This window comes from Galeopterus variegatus, unplaced genomic scaffold (assembly GCF_000696425.1).
Source record: "Galeopterus variegatus unplaced genomic scaffold, G_variegatus-3.0.2 Scaffold2195, whole genome shotgun sequence".
Lineage (NCBI taxonomy): Eukaryota > Metazoa > Chordata > Mammalia > Dermoptera > Cynocephalidae > Galeopterus > Galeopterus variegatus.
In genome coordinates, this window is record NW_007728306.1 from 29,800 (window position 1) to 51,624 (window position 21,825).

At 34.4% G+C, this 21,825-nt stretch overlaps 1 protein-coding gene across 1 annotated transcript in view; it reads left to right on the forward strand.

The window, feature by feature from the left end:
* The window catches only part of CDK8 (cyclin-dependent kinase 8), a 44,090-nt gene extending 22,807 nt beyond the window's left edge, over nucleotides 1-21,283 (forward strand). The window contains exons 2-11 of the mRNA XM_008580895.1: nucleotides 766-823; nucleotides 3,160-3,291; nucleotides 3,377-3,382; nucleotides 10,037-10,174; nucleotides 12,554-12,623; nucleotides 13,436-13,508; nucleotides 16,565-16,662; nucleotides 17,400-17,478; nucleotides 17,601-17,759; nucleotides 19,993-21,283. Coding sequence (XP_008579117.1) covers nucleotides 766-823; nucleotides 3,160-3,291; nucleotides 3,377-3,382; nucleotides 10,037-10,174; nucleotides 12,554-12,623; nucleotides 13,436-13,508; nucleotides 16,565-16,662; nucleotides 17,400-17,478; nucleotides 17,601-17,759; nucleotides 19,993-20,118 — 939 coding nt within the window. The 3' untranslated portion in view covers nucleotides 20,119-21,283. The remainder of the gene's footprint in view (nucleotides 1-765; nucleotides 824-3,159; nucleotides 3,292-3,376; nucleotides 3,383-10,036; nucleotides 10,175-12,553; nucleotides 12,624-13,435; nucleotides 13,509-16,564; nucleotides 16,663-17,399; nucleotides 17,479-17,600; nucleotides 17,760-19,992) is intronic.
* The last annotated feature ends 542 nt before the right edge of the window (nucleotides 21,284-21,825 follow it).

The following is a 21,825-nucleotide window of genomic DNA, read 5'->3' on the forward strand; positions in this document are numbered from 1 at the left end:
ACCTCTGTCTCTCCCTCCCCCCCCCACTTCCTCTTTCCTCCTCTTCCTCCTTCTTGAAGAGGGAGTGTAGTAGATACCACTGTAACAGATTGTAGATGACAGTTTGGTATTTTTTTTGCGATTTTTAAACTGTTTGAAAAACTGCTTTTGTAAAATCTCACTTTAAATTTTAGCTTCCTTTTTTATTTAAAAATAAAGACCTCAAAACTGTTTTTGTCATGAAAAATTCCTATTCCTTTTACTAACTTGTTTAGAAAAGACTTCATTAAATTTCTCTGTAATTATTTAAACATAGATGCATACCTTGTTGTTGTTGCCAAAAAAGGATATCAAGTCACTCCTTGCCTGTAATTAATTTGCTACTTTGTATTAAATTGTCTTTGCAGATTCATTTTTCCTTAACAACTCAGGACATTTTTTATAATTGAAAAAGTATTTTATATAATTGGGAGAGTAAGAAGAAACCATAACATTATCGCTTTCTGTAAGATGCTCCACAGTAGTGAAAACAGACTGATAAAAGGGCTAAGAAAAGCCTTTACTCTGTTGAGAAAAGCACTGCCATATATATTTGAGCCTTTGTGAAATTTGCATACTGCTTTGCCTGTACACACATACAGTTTCTTTGGTGACTTCTGTATTTGGTTTTAATTTTTGAGTAAATGAGGTTTTTTTAAAAGGTGGATTTATGTTATATTGGCTTATTGTCTATTTAAAAGAAACCACTACTGTCTACTGAAAAAAAACACTATTTTGTTTCCACAGAAACCTGCTAATATTTTAGTTATGGGTGAAGGTCCTGAGCGAGGAAGAGTAAAAATTGGTATGTTATATCTTTGATAAGTCACAGTGTAGCACTCTTTTTAAAACTTTTGCAGGCAGCTATGTCACTTCTCATTTTTGCTGTAATAATATGCATATATTCACATAGCTCCATCTGATCGAAGCCATTTCTAAAGAGTGTACATGAAAGTGAAAATGTTTCACACTTCTGAAAGGTGTCAGACAATTTTTAGAGGCTGAGGTGTTCTAATTATGAAACAAGCTGTGCGAGTTTCCTAGAAACTTCTGTCTTCATTAAAAATAGCCTATAGAGGTGAGTGGCTTCTATCCCTGTTAGAGGCCAGCCTCACCTTTAGTCACAAGGGCATACAGCACACTAATAATTCTATCATCAGTCCTGTCCAGCTGAGCCAGATGATGAGAACATATGCCTCTTTTGACCTCATTTAGATTAGGAGTTACAACCTCTAGGGAAAACAATGAGGCCAGATAGGTACAGAACCTTAAGTTCTAATGAGACTGTCTTGTAGTACTCCTTTGCCTAATGGGAAAACAGTTAAAGGTATTGCTCTATTTTCTCTTATATCCAAGCAAAAGTTTACCCATTTCTGGTCTGATAATCTGTAAGGATAGAGCTAAATTTATTTATCCTAACTGGTTATTTTTTTCATTGTCATTTCCAAGTCGTGTTTGTCACATATTTTTAGTTTGTTTTGTGTGTAGGTAGAAGAAATGTTGTAACTAAATTATATTAATTTAAAGGCAGCAGCAGGATTGTGGAAGTATATAACCAAGTTAACAGTAATTTCTGATTGCAAGATTTAATATGAATTAGAAGTATCAGCTGATTTGTAGTGCTTCACCAACAAAGAAAAACTTGGGTATTCTTAGCCCTTCTTCCCTATCCTCCCTTATAAATCCCCCAAATCTCACTTTCCACTTTTAATTAGACTCTTGCAATACTCTTTTATGATATAAACTTTGCAAATATCTAGTTGTGAGAACATTTAATGCACCTCAGTGTACTCCCAGCCATTGGCTTTCTTTGAGAACTAGGCCCTGTCAGTACTCATTCTTGTGCCATCAGATAAATACCTGTTAAGCCTTTCCATGTGCTTTTAAAGAAGTCTGTTCAATCTCATTTGGTGGCATCAAATTCAAATGCAAGTTCAAACATGCAAAATGGAAAAGACCTAGCCAAACAATAGTTGCAAATGTATTCTTTACTATGTGATTTTGGGAAAATTTGTATAATTCATTAAAATCTAGTTTGAAATTATACTTCTATGTAATGTATGATGTTGGCAGGTTTGGGTGACACTATGTCTTAAAGCAGTCACATTTAGGAAATATTAGTTCTTCTTCAAATCAGTATTTAGTAATCTGACTCATGGTTTTAAATCTCTGCCAAATTTTGTTGGTTTTTTTTTTTAACCTCTGTTATTAAGTTGATTAAGTAGAGATGCCTCATTAAAAAATGTATTAAGAGAGTAGAACTAAACTTATCAAATAGTGGGTGAATTTTGAAGTTTTGAATAGATGGTATGATTAGAGACCATTCAGCATGTGTTAAACAAAAGCTATATGTAATGACACTGTACAGGATGAAAAAGCTACAATTTTTGCCTTTAAGAAGGTTACAGTTCAGTAAGATAAACAGCCATGCCCAAATATCTACATTACATGTTAAACTGTGTTACATGCCATGAATTGTATATAAGCTCAGTTCCAGCTCTGAGGTATGAGTTTATGACCTTTGTTAGATCATTGAACTTCTGAGCCTCAGTTTCCTCATTTGGAAAGGGAGGTAATTGAATTAAATGTCCTTTAAAAAGTCTTTTCCAGCTTAAAAATTACTATGATTTTTTAAAATTAAGTTAGTGAAATTCAGCCCAAATAAATGGGGGAAATAGTGGTGTTAAAATACTGTATAGTGAACCTCTGATTAACTACACGAGTGAACAGGTTTTTTGATGCAAATAATGGAAAGTCTTATTCTAACTGATCCAGTTTCTTGGTGCTTGTGACCAGTACAAAGAATGGAAATGCAGCTCAAACAACCCTGTCCCCAATGGTGGTGTGACAGATGGAAAGAAATCTTCTCAGAAGAGTAAGGTCCCCCTTGACCTCAGGCAGCAGAACTTGTCTATAACCCAGTTGAAGAGCTGGATGACCATAGTTCAAAGGGAATGAAAATGTCACATTTGTTTTATATTTAGACTTGTAAAATGGGTAAGATGTTTTCTGAGTTCCCCCCCGCCCAGAATTCAACACGGTTTTTTTTATATCTTATTAAATAACAGTAGTAAAATTAGAATAATCAAGGTAGACTTATATCTGTTTACTTAACATTATTTATTTATTTTTATTTTACAGCTGATATGGGCTTTGCCCGATTATTTAATTCACCTTTGAAGCCTTTAGCAGATTTGGATCCAGTGGTTGTAACATTCTGGTACCGAGCCCCGGAGCTACTTCTTGGAGCAAGACATTATACCAAAGCTATTGGTGAGTAGAACTCATTAAAATTCCATGACTTTTTAAAAGTTTCTGTGAAAGATACATACATAAATTTTTAAATTAAGTAATACATATATTTTTAAATTAAATGATATAGCAAATTTTAAAAGTAAGAGCAAAAACTAATCCAAAATTCCACTACCTAGAAATGCTATCATTAACATTTGGGGTATATCATTCCATACATCTCTTTCTGCCAGATATTCAGAAATTTCTTAAATAAATGGGATTGTACTGTGTAGTCTATTTTAAGTAAAAGTTTTACATTTAATTTTACTTGAAAAGAGAAATGAAAGTAAAATTTTAAAATTCTTGAACTTCAAACAAATGTTTCTTTTACCAAAAGAAATATTAGCTTCTAAAAGATCTCCCTAAAATTAAAAGGAAAAAGATTATGAAAAAATATTTAGGATGTTAGGACATTTTAATCCACTTTTCCGTTTTTGATAGTATTGATTACCTTCTTATTATGAAGAATTAGGAATTTAGTGCTCTTATACTCCTTACTCCATCAGCCTCTCAATTTATAAGGTGTATTAGTAATATCATAATCGTAACTATAACTTTGTCAGTGTTTACATTTTCCTCTGTTTGCTAATTATACCCACAGTTGTTTATACTTAGGTTATGTATTGTAATGAATTTAATGTTCAACTGCTATTGTTCTTATACCATAGCTTTTTTATTCTCCATTTTATGTGCTTGAATTTTATCAAGTAGTTTTTTCTTATGTGCTTCTTTACCTTTCTTTTTTCCTTTATTGTGTGTCTTTATTGCCTCCTTAACTTGCTCTATATTCTACAGAGTGGTAGTAAACTCACTTTTCTTTTACTGGATAATTCCATCCTAGAGTCTTCTATTCTGAATTGGTTGGTCTCCAAACTCTCTATACAGTTTTGTCCTGGCTTTTCTCTTGTTTATTCCTCTGGATTGAATCTATTGCTTTCTGGATCCCATGATCTCATCCCTTATTCTTCTACAGGATATTTTCATGTAGCTTCCTTTGGAAGGTATCTTGGGGTAAATTTTCTAGTTCTTGTATTTCTGAAAAATGCCTTTATCATACTTGATATTTTGGCAGGGCTTAAAATTCTAGGCACAAAATAATTTTCCCTTAGAACTTTGATGATTCTCCTCCATTGTTTTCTAGCAATCAGTGTTGCTAATGAAGTCTCATGCCAATCTTGCTGTTAGTCATTGGTGGATCACCTGGGGTTTTTTCTTTCTGGAAATAAATAGGATTTCTCATCTTACATTTCACAGTGATATTCTGGCCACTTGGTGGGCACATTCTATCTGAAGTTCATATCTTGTATTTGGAAAATTCTCTCATATAGTCCTTTAATTCCCTCCTCAGTGTTTTCTATTTCTCTTTCTCAGTGTAGTCAGATGTTGGGCTTCTTGGATTGATCCTTTATACCATTTTTCTTCTCATATTTTTGTCTTTGTCTTTATTTCCGTGAACTATTTCTTATTTCTGACTGCTACTTTTTCATGGCATCTTGTTTTATGGAAAGAAAAGCTCCTCAAATATCTGCGAGTATAGTAATAACAGTGCTTGTTTGTTTTTTGGTTGGTTGGTAATTTGCAGTATTCTTAGAATAATTATCTGTGCTTTCTTCATAGGCATTCTTTTCATTTATATGTCTTGATATCTCTCCTCTCCAAGCATTCTTCAACTGTTTGGTGACCCTTGATTGTCTCTTCATATTTAAGAATCAAGTTACAAAAAGCCACTTGGGGACTTGTATACGTGTCATGACTTGTATACTTGTATCATGAGGTTCATAGACTAGTGACTTTAGGGTGTTCCAGCAGAGAGCCACCATTACCTGGGGAAACCCTGAATGCCAGAACACACGAGTCTTTGCTCTGAGGCCATTCAGAGTCTTCAGGGAAGAATCCTCCAACTTTTGGCCCACGCTTCATGTACCTGGAAGCTCCAGGGCAATGATGAAGAGTGGGGAGGAGGATCAGCTGTTCAAAATACAGACTTTGTAGCTGGTATTTGCAAGTACAGCATCTTCCCAGAGTTGTGTAAGACAAATCTGTTTCCTACTCAACAAGAATGCTGTGGACTGAGGCCTTCTGTGAACTGTTTATCTGCCTTCTATCTTCCAGAATGTTTTTATATATCTCTGCCTAAAACAGGTCTTCACATGGCCAGTTTCTTCTTTTCATTCAGACCTTAGTGAGAATGCTGCCCTTCAGAGAGAACTTCCTTGATCACACAGTCTAAAATAGCACCCTGCCTCCCCATCACACTTTGACCTTATTGTTTTAATTGCCTAGAACAGTATTCAAAACCTGCTAAAACAGACAGACCTCACCTCACCGTTGTGAACCAGTGTCTACATCATACATAGTGAGAACTCAGTTCTCTTTGTTGAATAAATCTGTGAATCTATGAAAATCTACTGTTTTTTGTTACTGTGGATTTATGCTTTTATTACTTTGCTGTCATTTTAACGTAGACTCGAGAAGGAAAAAGGAGAAATGCTCGTAATCATTCTCCCATATTAATCTTGAATCCAGCATGTCTTTTTCAAAAATCTTTATGTTCACTAATCCTCATACAAAGCATTGAAATCACATTTTATTTTATAGAAAAATAAACGTAAATAAAAAAAGTCAGACATAAGAATTTTCTGTATTACCTTTGCAAATTTTCTGTAAATCTGGACTTATTCCGAAGTAGAATATTTATTTTTTTAAAAATCAATTAGAAGGAAAAGTAAAAATTATTTAAGCTATTCCTGTTTTTGAATATGATATTACCTAAACACACATTTAGATATCTTTTTTGCAAGTGTACTCTAAATGCATTTAAGAAGTTTATATAAACTAATACAATACATATCTATTTTCTTGCACCTAGAAAATGAATATTTAAAAGTATTGTCACTTTTGGTAAGATATAGTAACAGACTATATACAAAGAAGGAAATATTTACCTAGTCTTAACTCCTATTAACTGAACACCTGAGACTTCTGATTTAAATTGAGTAAAAAATACACTATCACAGAAGCTTGTGTGTCTGGCTCATTATTTATTATTCTCTTGTTTTTCCTAAGAAAGTTATATTTTGTTGGGAACACTAAGAAGATTTGTATAACCTGTTATTCACTAGGACATTCTATAGTCCAGCAGTTTCAATGCAGGCTGTGTGCCACAAAGCTAAACTACCAGCAATTAGAGGGGTAGAGTTATTCCAATGGCTGTATAATTTGTGAGAGATAAGGCCTTTCTTCATGTTTTTCTCCCTCTTCCTCCTCCTCATCAACATCAAAATTAATTGGGTAACTACTGTGTAAACTTTTTGAAACTTAGGAGAAACCGATATGAATGCAAATTATGGGCCTTACCCTTAAGAGGTTTATAATCCAGTTGAGAAGACCATATGAACATATGTATAAAATAATTTTGTCCTCTTTGAACAATGGAAGTAACAAAGATACCAGTGTGAATCGTAGTCTTAGCTCTGTCACTCTTGGGGGTTGGGGAAGGGTGTTTATGCGAGGCATTAGTCCTTGAGTCTCATTTTCTGAAAACTAGAATTTAGCCTGAGTCATTTCTTAGATCTCCTTAAACTCTAAAAGTTCTATGGCTTTATGTAAAAACAACCTCCTTCTGAGTTAAGGAGGTCACAGAGGGAACCAATTTGGGTACAGATGATTGAAACCAAGGTCAGTGCCATTTCCTCAGCAGTGGTGATCCTCAGCCCTGCCCACTCTCCACTGTCCAGTGCCTACCTGACTTGGCCAAGATCAATATTGGAGAACACTTTTCTTCTATTAAAATATTGACTCAACAAGTTATAATGTAGATATCTTACTAATTGCTTTTTTGTTTGAGAGAGAGAGAAATTGTACACAAACCATTTTTAATATGTTTTAAGAAATAAGAATAAGGAAGTATAAAATGAAATTTCTTCCCCTAGTCCAGTCTCCAACACACAGTCCCATTCCTCTTACTACCTTCGTTGGTAGCTTAAAGGTTCAGTGAGATACTCAACAAATTCCCCACACCACTGTTAAAGCTACTTACCAAGAACTTTCCTAGCATTTTGACTTGCCTGTGTGATAGTTGTAGTGTGAGCAGCTGACAGAAGAACCTGTGTAGTTGAACATACATATAATTTGCTGTATATATTCATACGTTCATTTTAACAGCATCATTTAGAAGAGTTACATTTGTTAGTGGAATTTGGTGGATTACGTTAAACTGAAGGCTACTAAGAAGGAGTAAAGAACATTAGGGAAAAATCTGGTTTGAACATATCAAATTAACACATTTCCACCCTCTACTACAAAGGGGTTTTAGTGTGGTGGTCATTTGTCCAGTAGGACAGAACTGCAAGCTGAATCATTACAACATCATTACAATAAAGGGGAAATAATAAACATTATAATCTTGGGGACGAAGTTTAATTCAGTTTTGAGTATTTTATTTTTTATTTTTGTTTGACTTTGGGGAGAAGACTGAAAGAGGGGTAACAATGACTAATTGTCACTAAAGCAGTCTTAAAAGTTTAAAGTATGGACTTTTAAACTCGGGTGTTTGTCTTCAGCTGAATGTCCACTGAATGTGTGGCATTCTGCTAAGTGGGAAAAATATAATAAATAAAATGAGAACGTACTCCTGTTTATCAAGATAGAAACTTGCTATTGGTACACCTATTAATTAAAATATAATTGAACAAAATCTCCCTCCCACTAAATTTGAGTATATGTAGTGTTCCAGTACTATCTGCTTTGCCTACTTAGCTCAATAACTACATGTGAGCATCACAGATTTTGAGAAGTAGGTGGGGTTTATATGGTTTTTTTTTTTTTTTTTTTTTTTAAAAAGATGACCGGTAAGGGGATCTCAACCCTTGGCTTCGTGCTGTCAGCACCACGCTCAGCCAGTGAGCAAACCGGCCATCCCTATATAGGATCCGAACCCACGGCCTTAGTGTTATCAGCACCGCACTCTACCGAGTGAGCCACGGGCCGGCCCTATATGGTTTTTATTTGGAAAGTCTTTTGGAAGGAGTTAGGCAGGTGGGTAAGCAGGAAACACTTCTCCATGAATTTGGCACAATCTGAAAAAAATAGGCAAGTTAGAAAGTCGCACTCTACCGAGTGAGCCACGGGCCGGCCCTATATGGTTTTTATTTGGAAAGTCTTTTGGAAGGAGTTAGGCAGGTGGATAAGCAGGAAACACTTCTCCATGAATTTGGCACAATCTGAAAAAAATAGGCAAGTTAGAAAGAAGTGACTTATTTGCAAAGAATTAAAAATTTGTCTGAAATAATAGCCTGATCAGCTGACTCAAAGTTTATGATTAATGTGCGGATCAGGATTTCAAAGAAAGGAAGAATGGTGAAATTGATAAAGGTGAGAGATAGTAGAAGATATAAAGAAAGAGGGTTGTAGGGTGGGGTTAAAGCAAGATTCAATAAACTATTTTTTCTTACTTACCTGACTTTTTATTTTAAAAGCAAAGTAGCTTTAATGATAGCTAAACTACTTAACTTTCATCTTTCTTTACATATTTTGTTTTCTTCTTTGAAATTTTCGATAGCTAATCAGATGAATTGTTAGTTTCTCTTGGAGATGCTCTAAGTAGAGTTTTAAATATGCAAAATGAGCCATCGTCCCTTTTGGTGATCCTACTTAGCTTGCCTATCTGGCCATTGATAAAGATGATCAAAGGTCAGATTTACAGGGGATACCCATGTAAAAAGAATAATCACATAATCATTAATTTTTCTATTTACCTTCTTTTTTTTTTTTCCTTTTTGTCTTTTTTCGTGACCGGTAACGGGATCACAACCCTCAGTGCCGTGCCCGTACCGCGACCGGCAACGGGATCGCAACCCTCGGTGTTGCGCCCGCACTGTGCTCAACCAGTGAGCGGACCGGTCTCTATATGGGATCCGAATCCTCGGCGGGAGCGCCGTCGCGCTCCCAAGTGCCGCACTCTACCAAGTGCGCCACCGGGCCGGCCCTCTATTTACCTTCTGATGCTGAAAACAAAATAGCTTGGCCTGTATTTCCGTACAGTGGTATTGGCTAGACGTGGTTCTCTGATATGCAAATATGATGTCATTTTTTAAACACGTGCTCGTGAATCTTGAAGTAAATAGATAATTAACTTGTTACTCTGAAATGTAAATGTGATAATTTTACATTAAATTAAATGTATACATTCCAGTTTTGGAGTTTAGGAATTCTCCTTGATAAATAACATTTTTTTTCTCATATGCTGTTTGAGTGGCAGTTATTAACATACCTGAACAATCAGCTTTAATAAAATAGTGATTTTTATTTGTCCTCGGATATATATATATTTGTCACAGGTATTTGTTGGATCAGTCAAAAATCACTTATGAGTGTCTGTTGTGTGCACACCATTGTACTTAGTGTAGGGAAATTAACATTGTTATTTTAGGGATTTATTAAGAGTAAATATGGAGTATTTTCAGCTTTAAATTCTAAATTGGCATATAGGTCTTGCCTCTTCTAAGAGTCCTATTGAGTACAAATTTAATATGAATGAAAGTAAACCTGTGTCTTGTAAATGCAGGAAATTTACTTTGTTGTATACAGAGAAATACATTTGCCTGGCTTTTTAAATAAGTACTGTGAATTTATAGCCTATTTTAAAGGTGATATTTTGCTCCCTATTTTCTTGTCCTTCTTATTAAATACTTAAATTTGCAAAATTTGACACTGTTATAGCATAGGGCTATAGGGTGTATATTTGCAGAACTACTAACGTCAGAACCAATATTTCACTGTCGACAAGAGGACATCAAAACTAGTAATCCTTATCACCATGACCAGCTGGACAGAATATTCAATGTAATGGGATTTCCTGCAGGTACACATTATGTTTTTGTTTTTGTTTTTAAATCACTGTTGTTTGAACTTTAAATATATCTTCATTGGAGAGGGGTATATTTTCAGCCGATGAAAGCTACTCTTACTCTTACTTGATTCTTTGTTTTTATGACTTCCATTTATCAAAGATCTGTAGAAGTAGTCAGCAAAATTTGTAGAGTTCACATATTAGTATGAAAATATTTATGGGTTTCCTGAATTTGAGGTGTGTATTTTTTTTTCATTTTGTTTTGCTTTTTTGTTTTGTTGTTTGATGTTTGAAATGATAAAATATTTGCAATATCTGTATTAAAAAGGTGCCATTAGTTCTTACCAGTAGAAACAACAAATAAAATTCAGTAATAGGAATTTTTTTTCTGGCAGCACATGTAATACTGCCATTACCTGATATTTGAGTATAAATTTTGAACATTATTTAGGGTACTGTGCAGAATCACATTATATTGAATAATAACATTTTTGCTCTATAACCCTTGTCAATAAGGACAGTCTTTTAAAAAAGTGTTCTGTTAAAACAGTCAGAATGTGGGTGAAAGTATAGTATTCCACAACAAGCCGGCCCACTGTTTTGCATCAGGGAGACAGTTTATAGGTGTCACATCACTGATGTTACATCTCTCCAGCTATGTCCCAATCTGTAATTATTACCACAGAATGATAGTTCATCGGTCGCCAAAATTGCCCAGAGGTCCAGAATAATGGGTCTGTGAATCAGAGAATTTGTTTAAAACACCTAAATAATTTTGGTTAGTCAAGTGCTTAATAGAAATTATTTTTCATTAGGAATATTTCTCTGGTCACTGTAACTCAAGACTAATACAGAAATATCTGGGAGTTTGAATTCTGCATTCTGAATACCTGCCATGTGCCAGGAACTGTTCTAACTAAAAAATATTGATGATATATACGAGACATGATTGTTGCCCTCTTGGAGTTTACACTGTACATGTGTAGAATGTTTAAAAAATAGGTAGAATGTTTTAAAAATAGGTATGGTTTGAGTAGATAGAGAGGATTGGACTTTTCTTGCCACTTCTGATGCCCACAGGGAAGGGAACATGACTTATGAGGAGTGGGAGTGGTGAGGACCTCTATCAAAGATGACTCTATCAAAGATGATTCTTGACGTGTAGTTAAGTTAGTGTAGGGCCAGTTTATAAGGAACCTTGAAAAGCAGGCAGTGGAGTTCAAATTTGATATGCTAAAGAATGAGAATCCATGATAAGTACTAGAGACATGATTTGTGTTAATTTTAGAAAGAATAGTATGACGGTGGTAGATAAAAATCAATTAAGGAGCGGTAACTGAAGTCAGGGAAACCAGCCACTTGCTATAGCAGTACTGCAGGCATAAAGTGATAATAATAATGATGGCGAATAAAGGTCAAACATGAAACTTTTGTAGGAAGTGTATAACAGAGAAGACTAAAAGATTATCTCAGGATTCCTAGCTTGAGAAGGTGACAAAAATTTAGGAGTGTAAGTATACATTCAGTTTACAATATGTAAAGTCTGTGGAGGATAGGATGCACATGTTATTACAAGTAAGTTCAAAGAAGCAAACCTCTGAAGGCCATTTAAAAGCTAACGGTGCTGTTAAGCTACCTGTCACAGTGTTGTGCAGCTAGTATACTCTCAGTAAAAGCCCATCAATAGTGATGGAGAAAACAAGTTATCTAGCAAATATTGTTTGAGCAACCAGTATGCCTGCAAAACTAACATACATTTTGTACTTAACATATTTAGTAGCTGGGGTTGTTTTGGTTAATGTTGTTGAAACTAGCCAAGGTACCAGACTTATTAATACACTAGTTAGATCCCACCCTATTCTACTGCAGACAGTTATTACTGCTTACTTTGATTGCTCATGTAAAGAAATGTATTGAATAAGGTAGGAGGGCCGTATTGTAAAAAAAAGTATATCTTAATGCCATTGAGGGGAAAGACCTTATATTTCTCATTGAAGAGATTAGTTACTGATTTAACCATGAAATTTCATAGAACAAGGAAAATAACTGGTTTTACTCATAGAAATAGGACTATTTAATAATAGAAATAGAAATAATTATTTATAACTTATTCCCCTGTAGTAATAGTTAATTGAGGCAGCTTATACTAAAACATTTAAAAAGTAGGCAATTTAAAATTAAAAAGATAAACAGAGATATCTAAAGCTATACAAGAGACAAGGAATTGTATTTACAGTTCCATATGTTTACTGTAGCTGAGCATTTATTTGAAGTCTGAGCTTTCATAGAGATTAAAAGTATAGGAAATACAATGAAAATGGAGGTAAACTTTGTTAAAATTCTTGAGAATAGGACCTAGGCAACATAAAAACTTATCAATGTATTTCACAGATAAAGATTGGGAAGATATTAAAAAGATGCCTGAACATTCAACATTAATGAAAGATTTCAGAAGAAATACGTAAGTTGGAAAGAAAATAGACCCTTTGTTGATTTTTGCTTTTCCAGAATACTCAGTACAAGATTGAATATTCAGCATAATAGAAGATTCAATATAAGATTACTCTAATAAGTAATTTTACTTATTTATTCTAATAAATATTTTTCATGATCACACTCCTCATTTCTTAAGATGCTTAAATGATGATATAAAAAAAATGACTAATATTAGCAGCCAATTTGGATTTGAGGAAAAAAATCAATTCATTTCTTTCCATATTTACTACTTTCTGGGAGCTAGACATTAGTGGGAAGTATCATAGCTGAAGAAATAAGAGACTAAAATAGACAAACCTTACTAATAGCCACTTGCCTGCCTACCTAGGTTGTGTAATAATTTTAAGCAAGTTTTAATAGAAAAGAATTAATATTTCACTCACTTACAATGTAAGACTAGGAATTGGGAGAGTCTAGTTTATTAGACCTATAACAGATGTATTTTAAACTTGCTGGTAAGACTGAGTTAAACTTTTGACCCAGGTATTATTTACAATAATAGTTAAAATATAATTCATGTGAAAAAAGCTACTGAGTATATGTTATTCATGAAATTGTCTTGCATTTAATCATTGGTATCTATTCAAAAATGACTAGCATGAATATTAAATGAAGTATAAAATTGATTTAATGCTGCTCTTTTTTATGCTGATCATAGCATCTTCAATATATATTTTATATTGGTTATTATCAAAATAATTCTGTTCAGAAGGACTTTAGCCAATGTAAAATTAACCTCACATCTAATGTAGACATTTCATAGTATTTCTCTTTCAGGTATACCAACTGCAGCCTTATCAAGTATATGGAAAAACATAAAGTTAAACCAGATAGTAAAGCATTCCACTTGGTAAGCTTTAGATAACAGTACTAATGAAATGCATTTTTTTCCTAATCGACTAGCACAACTTGAGTTTTTTTGGGTTCAGTTTATATGATTATTTAGCACTCTTAGAATACTTTAATGGTAAATGCAGAGATTGTGTTGGTGCTTACTAGTAAAGACATCAAAATATTTGCTTCTCCAAACCATATCATGGTTTGACAGACTGTTGGGTCACATTAGATTTTCTAAAGGTAGTAACTGTAAAAAGTCTGTCAAGAACATATTTTAAATTACAGTAGTCCACACCCCGATCTGTGATTTCACTTTCTGTGGTTTTAGTACCCTCAGTCAGTCAAGGTCTGAAAATAGGTGAGTATAGTACAGTAAGATATTTTGAGAGACCATATTCGCAGAACTTTCCTTACAGTGTATTGTAATAATTGTTTCATGATTATTGTCGTTAATCTCTTACTATGCCTGAATTAGAAATTAAACTTTATCATAGTATGCGTTATAGGAAAATAATATATAATGTGTAGAGGGTTCAATACTGTCTGCAGTTTCAGGCATCCACTGGGGGTCTTGGAATGTATCCTCCATTGGATAAGAGGGGACTACTGTACATTTATTGTTTTTCATCAGTTATTTAAAATTTTTAAAAATTTCCGAGAAGTGTTAAAGAGAAAACAATCTCATCTTTCAGAAATAATTTCTACAGATTATTTTATATTTCAGCTCTTTGAAAGATTGTTTACAAAATTTTGAACTCCCAAGATACCTCTTATAAACTTGAGAATTAGAAGTCCTTCAATGATGTTATACATTATTTGCTTCTTCTGGAAGACTGTGAGAAATGCAGTATTTGTTACCATATACTGGAAAAATGATTTGACCTAGAATCTAAATGAATTCATGTAACTTATGATGAGATAATATTCAATTTTTGCCAACTTAAATTTTTTTACAATAAAATTTCCATTTTTATGCTATAATAATTAAAAACGTTTTTCAGTTTTATGTTTTCAAAAAGAGGTTTATAACATATGAAAGGGGAATTTGGGGAAGCCGGTTATATTTTGCTTGACTTAAAATTCTTTTAAATCCTTATTCCCAAGTATTCTTAAATGGGAATTCTTTTATCTTGAAAGGGTTCAACTTTCTTTTACTGCAAACAGGCCACTTGGCAAACATTTCTTCTTTTCCTGCTTCTGTTTCTGCTTTTTAATCTTCCTCTACTGCTTCTGCTTCTGTGTCTTCTACTTATTGTTACATCATGTCATATTTTATATACATATTTCATATCTTGTCAGCAATTTAAAAAGCAGTGCTTAACCTATCTTATTATTGTGCAGTATGCTATGCAAATAATAATTTATTATGGTGTACTTACAACAGGACCCTAATTAGAAGGTTAAGTTAGATCCTTCAAAATTATGGACTTATTTATTCTAAGAAAATGATAGTGGTGGGTGGTAGAGTAAAAGTCAGGATTTAGGGGAGCTCTTCTTACCCACCCCCCCAATTAATAACCTGCTACTCATTATAGTCTGAGGTGACTCACTACCATCACCACTGAAACTCTAGAGATATACCTTCCATGTAGTGTATCTGCTTGTTTTTACTTGGATGATGACTTAATTGCTGGTAATCTTGGGTGGTCCCATCTGAAATTTGGGGGTATTTTAAATAGCAAATCCAGGTTTTTCGTTTCAGTCCTAAAAATAAAATAGTACTTCCATGGAATATCAGATCATTAAATTTAAATTTGAATCTCACCATCCAGCATTTTATCTGTATTCTTAAATATTTATTTTATGTTCTTTTATCCTCTAAAATTTGTCATCTCCCATTAAGTCTGAATGTGTCTATTAGTTCATTGGTTTTCAAATTTTCATCCTAGTCCAGCAGCAATAGCATGACTGGGAACTTGTTGGAAATGCAAGTTCATGGGCTCCTGTCCAGATCTACTGATTAGAAACTCTGGGAGTAGGGCCCATCAATCTGTTTTAAGAAGTCCTCCAGGTGATTCTGATGCACACTAAAGTCTGAAAACCACTGCATTAGATCAAAGTATAAACTAAGAGACCACAATTTAGATAATCTCTTAAATTACATATTAAAATCAAATATTCTAGTTCATAAAGCCTTCAGTACTGTGTTTTAACTAAAAAATATTGAATCTTTCTATATTGTAGCAATAAAAATAGCTGGCACTTATGTAGTGCTTTCTTTGTAACCAGGCACCATTATAATTGCTTTCCATATATTAACTCATTTAATCCAGAAAAAACAAACCTGTGATAATAGGTACTACTTTTAATTTCTCTTTGACAAATGGAGCTACAAAGAGGTTAAGTAACTTGCCAGCATCACTCAACTAATAAATGTTGAGTCAGGAATTGAACCAAGCAGTCTACTTCCAGAGTCTCTAATAACCACAACATAGTTATTTAGACTAGTACAGCATTGGGCAGTAGAATTTTCTGTGATGATGTGCACCCCCCAGTAGGGTAGCCCCTCGCTACATGTGGCTCTTGAGCTCTTGAAGTGTACCTGGTGTGACTAGGGAATTGATTTTTTTAAAAATTTAATTTGGTTTTAGGGCCGGCCCATGGCTCACTCGGGAGAGTGCGGTGCTGATAAAAATTTAATTTGGTTTTAATAAATTTGGATCTAAATTTAAATAGCTACATGTGGCTATTGTATTATTTGTGTTATAACAGTTTTTCCCCTTAACAGAAAAAGAAGAGAAGATATTTATATAAGAATTTTAGTCTTTTTCTAAAATAGATAGAGCAGTTTAGATAATATAAGGGGAAAAGTTATTGGATTAGAGCCAGAAGATTAAGTATAGTAACTGTTGGTTTAAGAATCAAGTGAGATGATGAATATTGGAATGACTAAAATGTGAATGACTACATTACATTTGATAGTTAGGGTTTGCTGTTGTTTATTTGGGAGAATCAATACCCTCCAAATTTTGGTGGTGTTCATCAGAAAAACATGTACCCCCCCACATGTGTGCTAAAAAGTTACTCTGGGAAGTAATGCAGTAATGTTTTTATGATTTATGGTTTCAGCTTCAGAAGTTGCTTACCATGGACCCAATAAAGCGAATTACCTCAGAACAGGCTATGCAGGATCCCTATTTCTTAGAAGACCCACTTCCTACGTCAGAGTAAGTGATTGATTTACAAACTCACCAGGATGATGGAATTTTTGAAGCATGCTTTCTTTTAGTTGTCAACTCTAAATTGCCACTCCTGTTATGTGAGAACCTAAGGAAATCCTTCTGACAAGCAAAAAATGAGCTGAGCTGACTGAAGTGTCATTTAGGGGCTTTATGGTTAAGAGGCAGTTCTGTTCATCTCTTGCCTTATGAGATGTTGATCACATTAGTTTCAGCAGTAATCCACTTACTCAGTGACAGGTCGATTATGCATGCTGTAGCTCCTTCAGACTCACTGAGATTGCTTACTGCCTGCAATTAGAGTTCTGTGTTCCAGAATTACAAATACTATTCCCAAATAAATTTGTGTTCCCTATACCATCTTTTGTTTTAAATGTAGTAAGGAAGGTAAAACAAAAATTGTCTTTAAAGAGTGACACATTTCAACTGGAATCTAAACTTTGGTTGTAGAAGTAAAAGAGTAATGCTGGGATAAAAGAAGAAACTTGAGTCATTAGATGATTATTGATTATTTTTATACAATGAAAGGCCTTCAAATGACCTGATATAATGTCACTGATTAGAATAAAAGATTCATTGTGTCACATGTTGCATGAAAGGTGCTTATGTTTGCAAATATGGAGACAAAGTCCATCTTAAAAGATTAAAATGAAAACTGCCTAAGTGAAGCATTGAAATATTGATTAGTATACCAGAAATCGTTTTTCTTTTTTTCTTGTGATCAGCGTTTTTGCCGGTTGTCAAATTCCTTACCCCAAACGAGAATTTTTAACGGAAGAAGAACCTGATGACAAAGGAGACAAAGTAAGTATTAAAGTACATTTGGCAGTTTCTTGTTTCACGAATGCTTCCGTAACATTTTCTGGTGTGGGTGTATTTTGTTCTCCTTCTGAGTTGAACTTTGTTTTTTTGTTTAACCAATTGAGAAGAACCAGCAGCAGCAGCAGGGCAATAACCACACTAATGGAACTGGTCACCCAGGGAATCAAGACAGCAGTCATACACAGGGACCCCCGTTGAAAAAAGTGAGAGTTGTTCCTCCTACCACTACCTCAGGTGGACTCATCATGACCTCAGACTATCAGGTATCTCAAGTTTATTTTTATTGACCTGCTATGTCAGTGTTTGCATATGAGTTTGTGACCCCTGGAAAATGTGATATAATTAAGAAATACTGACCTCTGTGTACCTGGGGAAATACACTGACACAAAATGGTACTGGCATGGAAAAGTACTGACAGTGTATAGTAGGGAAGGTTTAGACTTTTGAACCCGACAGACTTGGAATGATCTAATTCAAATTGTGCCATTTATTAACTATGTGACCTTGGACGAATAATTTAACACCTCCTGGCTTTAGTGTTTCCATCTGTAAATGAGACGAGTAAAACCTAATTTGCAGTTGTTGTCAGAGTAGACATGATGTATCTTAGCACCTAGTTTATAGCAGGAGCTAGATAAATGGTATCTATTGTTTTGAAATAATATGCCATAGTGATTAAGAACTCTATCAAGCCGGTCACTTACTTCTGTGTAACCTTGAGTAAGTGATTCAAATGTTCTTGGTTTCCTCATTTGTAAAATATAGATAATGATAAATGTGAGATTGTAGTAAGTATTAAATGAGATAATGTTTGCTAAGGCACAGAGCCTGCCATAAGCACTTAATAGATGATACCGGGTGCTTTCATAATTTTTATTATCATTATCATCATTAAAATTCTTAGTAACATTCAAAATACACAGTAAGCTCTTAAGTGGTGGTGGTGGTACTGATGATGCTGTAATAGTAACAGCTTATTAAACCAGCTCTTATACTTAGTATGAAATATCCATTGTATCTTTCGATGAGTATAACTTTGGGAGATAAGTGTTATCACTGCCATTTCAGGAAACTGGTGCTTGTAGAGGTTAAATAGCTTCAGCGTGTTCACCAGCAAGCTAGTGGTGGACCCAGGGCTCAGACTTAAATCTGACCGCAAACACCACTCATTGCCTACTTATGGTTCCTAGCATGTGACATTGTCAGTTCCTTTGAGGAAAGACCTGTTTTGAAAATTGAATACCATTCCCCTTTCTCTTCTGTTTATTCTAATGATATTCCCAACAAAAATGGGTTTCAGTATAGGAAGGATACTGAAAACCTGAGCAATTAGAGACATTTACCTATAAAAAGAGAAAAAGAGATCTTATGAGACTGATGAGGTTCTCAGTGCCCACGACTGCACTTCAAGAATTAGATATTAACTCTTTGCTTGACTAAGGGGGAGGTCCAGCCCACACACCATGGAGATCATTGTCTGCCTGAGTAGTGATTCTCTCCCAGTCAGCTAAACAAAGAAATCAAGGACAGACATCTATGAGAGTTGTTGTCGGTTCCATCATCTTTTTCTGTCCATCTGGATGGGATAAGTGCATCTCTCTTGGCTCAAGAATGTGTTTGCATACTAAGGTGACGGCATCCTTAGAGTGAAGCAGAGCAGCGCTCTAACCTTTTCTTTGGAAACTGAGAAAATGATGCTGAGCTGCTTTGTTGATATTATTGTGGTTGATTTTTGTGTGTGATTGCAAAAATAGTATCTCTAACTACAATTTCATGTATCCACTTTTTAAAAAATGTTATTTTTGCTAGGATTGGCAGAATTTAAAATCAAATGACTATTAAACGTGCTTTGAAAGAGAGCGATAATAAATTATGGTTAATCTTTTATAGTGTTTGTTTTGGGAGCTAATAATATGAGAGAGAGGTAAGGGAATGAAAATAATAATATAACAGATCAAAATTAGAGAACTCTAAACTCTGTCACCCCTTATTCCCTTTGTGCCCCTTTTAGAATTGAGAATACTACTTTTCTCACATTTCAATGATTATATTTTTACTTTTGTCTGTAAACTTGTAGTAGAAAATAAGATTCGGTAGTTTAAAAGGCATAAAAATACGTTAATGCCAAAGAAGTTGATTCTATAGAAATTGATTCTGTACCTTTTATTTTAAGTTATTATTTACTAAGTAGATACAAAACAGCATAGAAAGGGGGTTACTGCTGCAGAAAACAAATGTGTTTGTACAGCATAGTAATAAGACTTGGCTTAGTGTTATTTACTTGCAATACTTCTGACATTCCTAAAGAAAAGCTCAGATTAAAAGATTTGGGTTTTCTGTCTTTTAATTCTAAAGCTAGTACATAGCACAAAACTTGTACATCCTTACTTCCTTGAAACCTAGTGACACTTCAGTCACACAGGAGCCTTGCTGACTTGGGATCGAGTTGCTGCTAGAAGCACCTGAGTCACATTTCACCCTCGTTTCCTTTCTAGCGTTCCAATCCACATGCTGCCTATCCCAACCCTGGACCAAGCACATCACAGCCACAGAGCAGCATGGGATACTCAGCTACCTCCCAGCAGCCTCCACAGTACTCACATCAGACACATCGGTACTGAGCTGCGTCGGAATCTTGTCAATGCACTGTTGCGAATGCTGCAGGGTTGACTGCAGCTCTCCACGGGAACCTGGTATGGGCCATGAGAATGTACTGTACAAATGCATCTTCAATATGTCCAGTAGCCAAGTTCCACCACTTTTCACAGATTGGGGTAGTGGCTTCCAAGTTGTACCTATTTTGGAGTTAGACTTGAAAAGAAAGTGCTAGCACAGTTTGTGTTGTGGATTTGCTATTTCCATAGTTTACTTGACATGGTTCAGACTGACCAATGCATTTTTTTCAGTGACAGTCTGTAGCAGTTGAAGCTGTGAAATGTGCTAGGGGCAAGCATTTGTCGTTGTATGTGGTGAATTCTTTCAGTGTAACAACATTATCTGACCAATAGTACACACACAGACACAAAGCTTAACTGGTACTTGAAACATAAAGTATATATTAACTCAACAAAATAACTAGGACTCAAAATGAGATTATTTTGGTACACCTTTCTTTTTAGTGTCTTATCAGTGGGTTGATTCATTTTCTACATTAATCAGTGTTTTTTGACCAGGAATATTGCTTGGATTTTTTTGAAAGTACAAAAAGCCACATAGTCTTTCCAGAAAGGTTTCAAAACTCCCAAAGATTAATTTTCAACTTATAATTTTGTTTTTGTTTTCAATCTATGACTTGACTGGTATTAAAGCTGCTATTTGATAGTAATTAAATATGTTGTCATTGATATAAACCTGTTTGGTTCAGCAAACAAACTAAAATGATTGTCATAGACAGTGTTTTATTTTTCCTGTTGGTGTTGCTGATTTGTGCGCATGCTTTAAGATGAAAAAAAGCATGAATGATAACTTCCTTAAAAAGGTGCGGCATCCAAAATTCAGATATTTCGTCCTGATTTTAAAGCTGGTTGGTGTAGTGCTATTAAAATTTTGTTCAATTAATTTTCCTTTTTAAAACCTGTTCGCACGTTGTTTAGGGTGCCCTTACTTCAGCAAAGGAGGAAGAGTAGGAGAGCCTTAGAATTTTTAAGGAAAAAAAAAACCTATAACATACAATGTACTGTATCAAACTATTTTACATGAATGACACAAGTATTCTGAATAAAAAAATAACTGAACATTGTTAAAAACAAGGTGTTATGTAATAAATTTATTTTTCATAAATCAAAATATGGAGTCACCTGTATTTTTTTGTATGTACAAAGGGTTTTTTTTTTTTAAATTTTAAAATGTGCCTTAACAAGTGCTCTCTGAACAAATCTCTTCCATTGTTTTCATCAATAATACCTATATGTCCTGCCTCCATAATGGAGTAAAGGAATGATGTAAGTCATAGGTATGGTTATTTTTTCTGTTACACTTAGTACTGAAATGTAAGATATGAAATAGATACCTTTATTGTTGAAAGGTATTATGCTGAATCTTTTATCTCTGGAATAATGCCTAGCTTATTCTGTGTTATGCTGAGAGGGATTTGATTGTTTTATCCCAGATAATTCTTTTTCCTCCTCCTTCACAAAATACAGAATTTTTTTTTTAAAAAGCTAACATATTTTGCTTAAAAACTCAAGTCATTCATATAAAAACATTCTAAAACATTTTAAGGACTGAGGAATCTCAGTGCTGATGGGCCTGACCATAACAGTAAGGATTATTTTTAAGAACTGAATTCATGTTTCCACTTTAAGTTTCCCACCCCAGTTCATTCACAT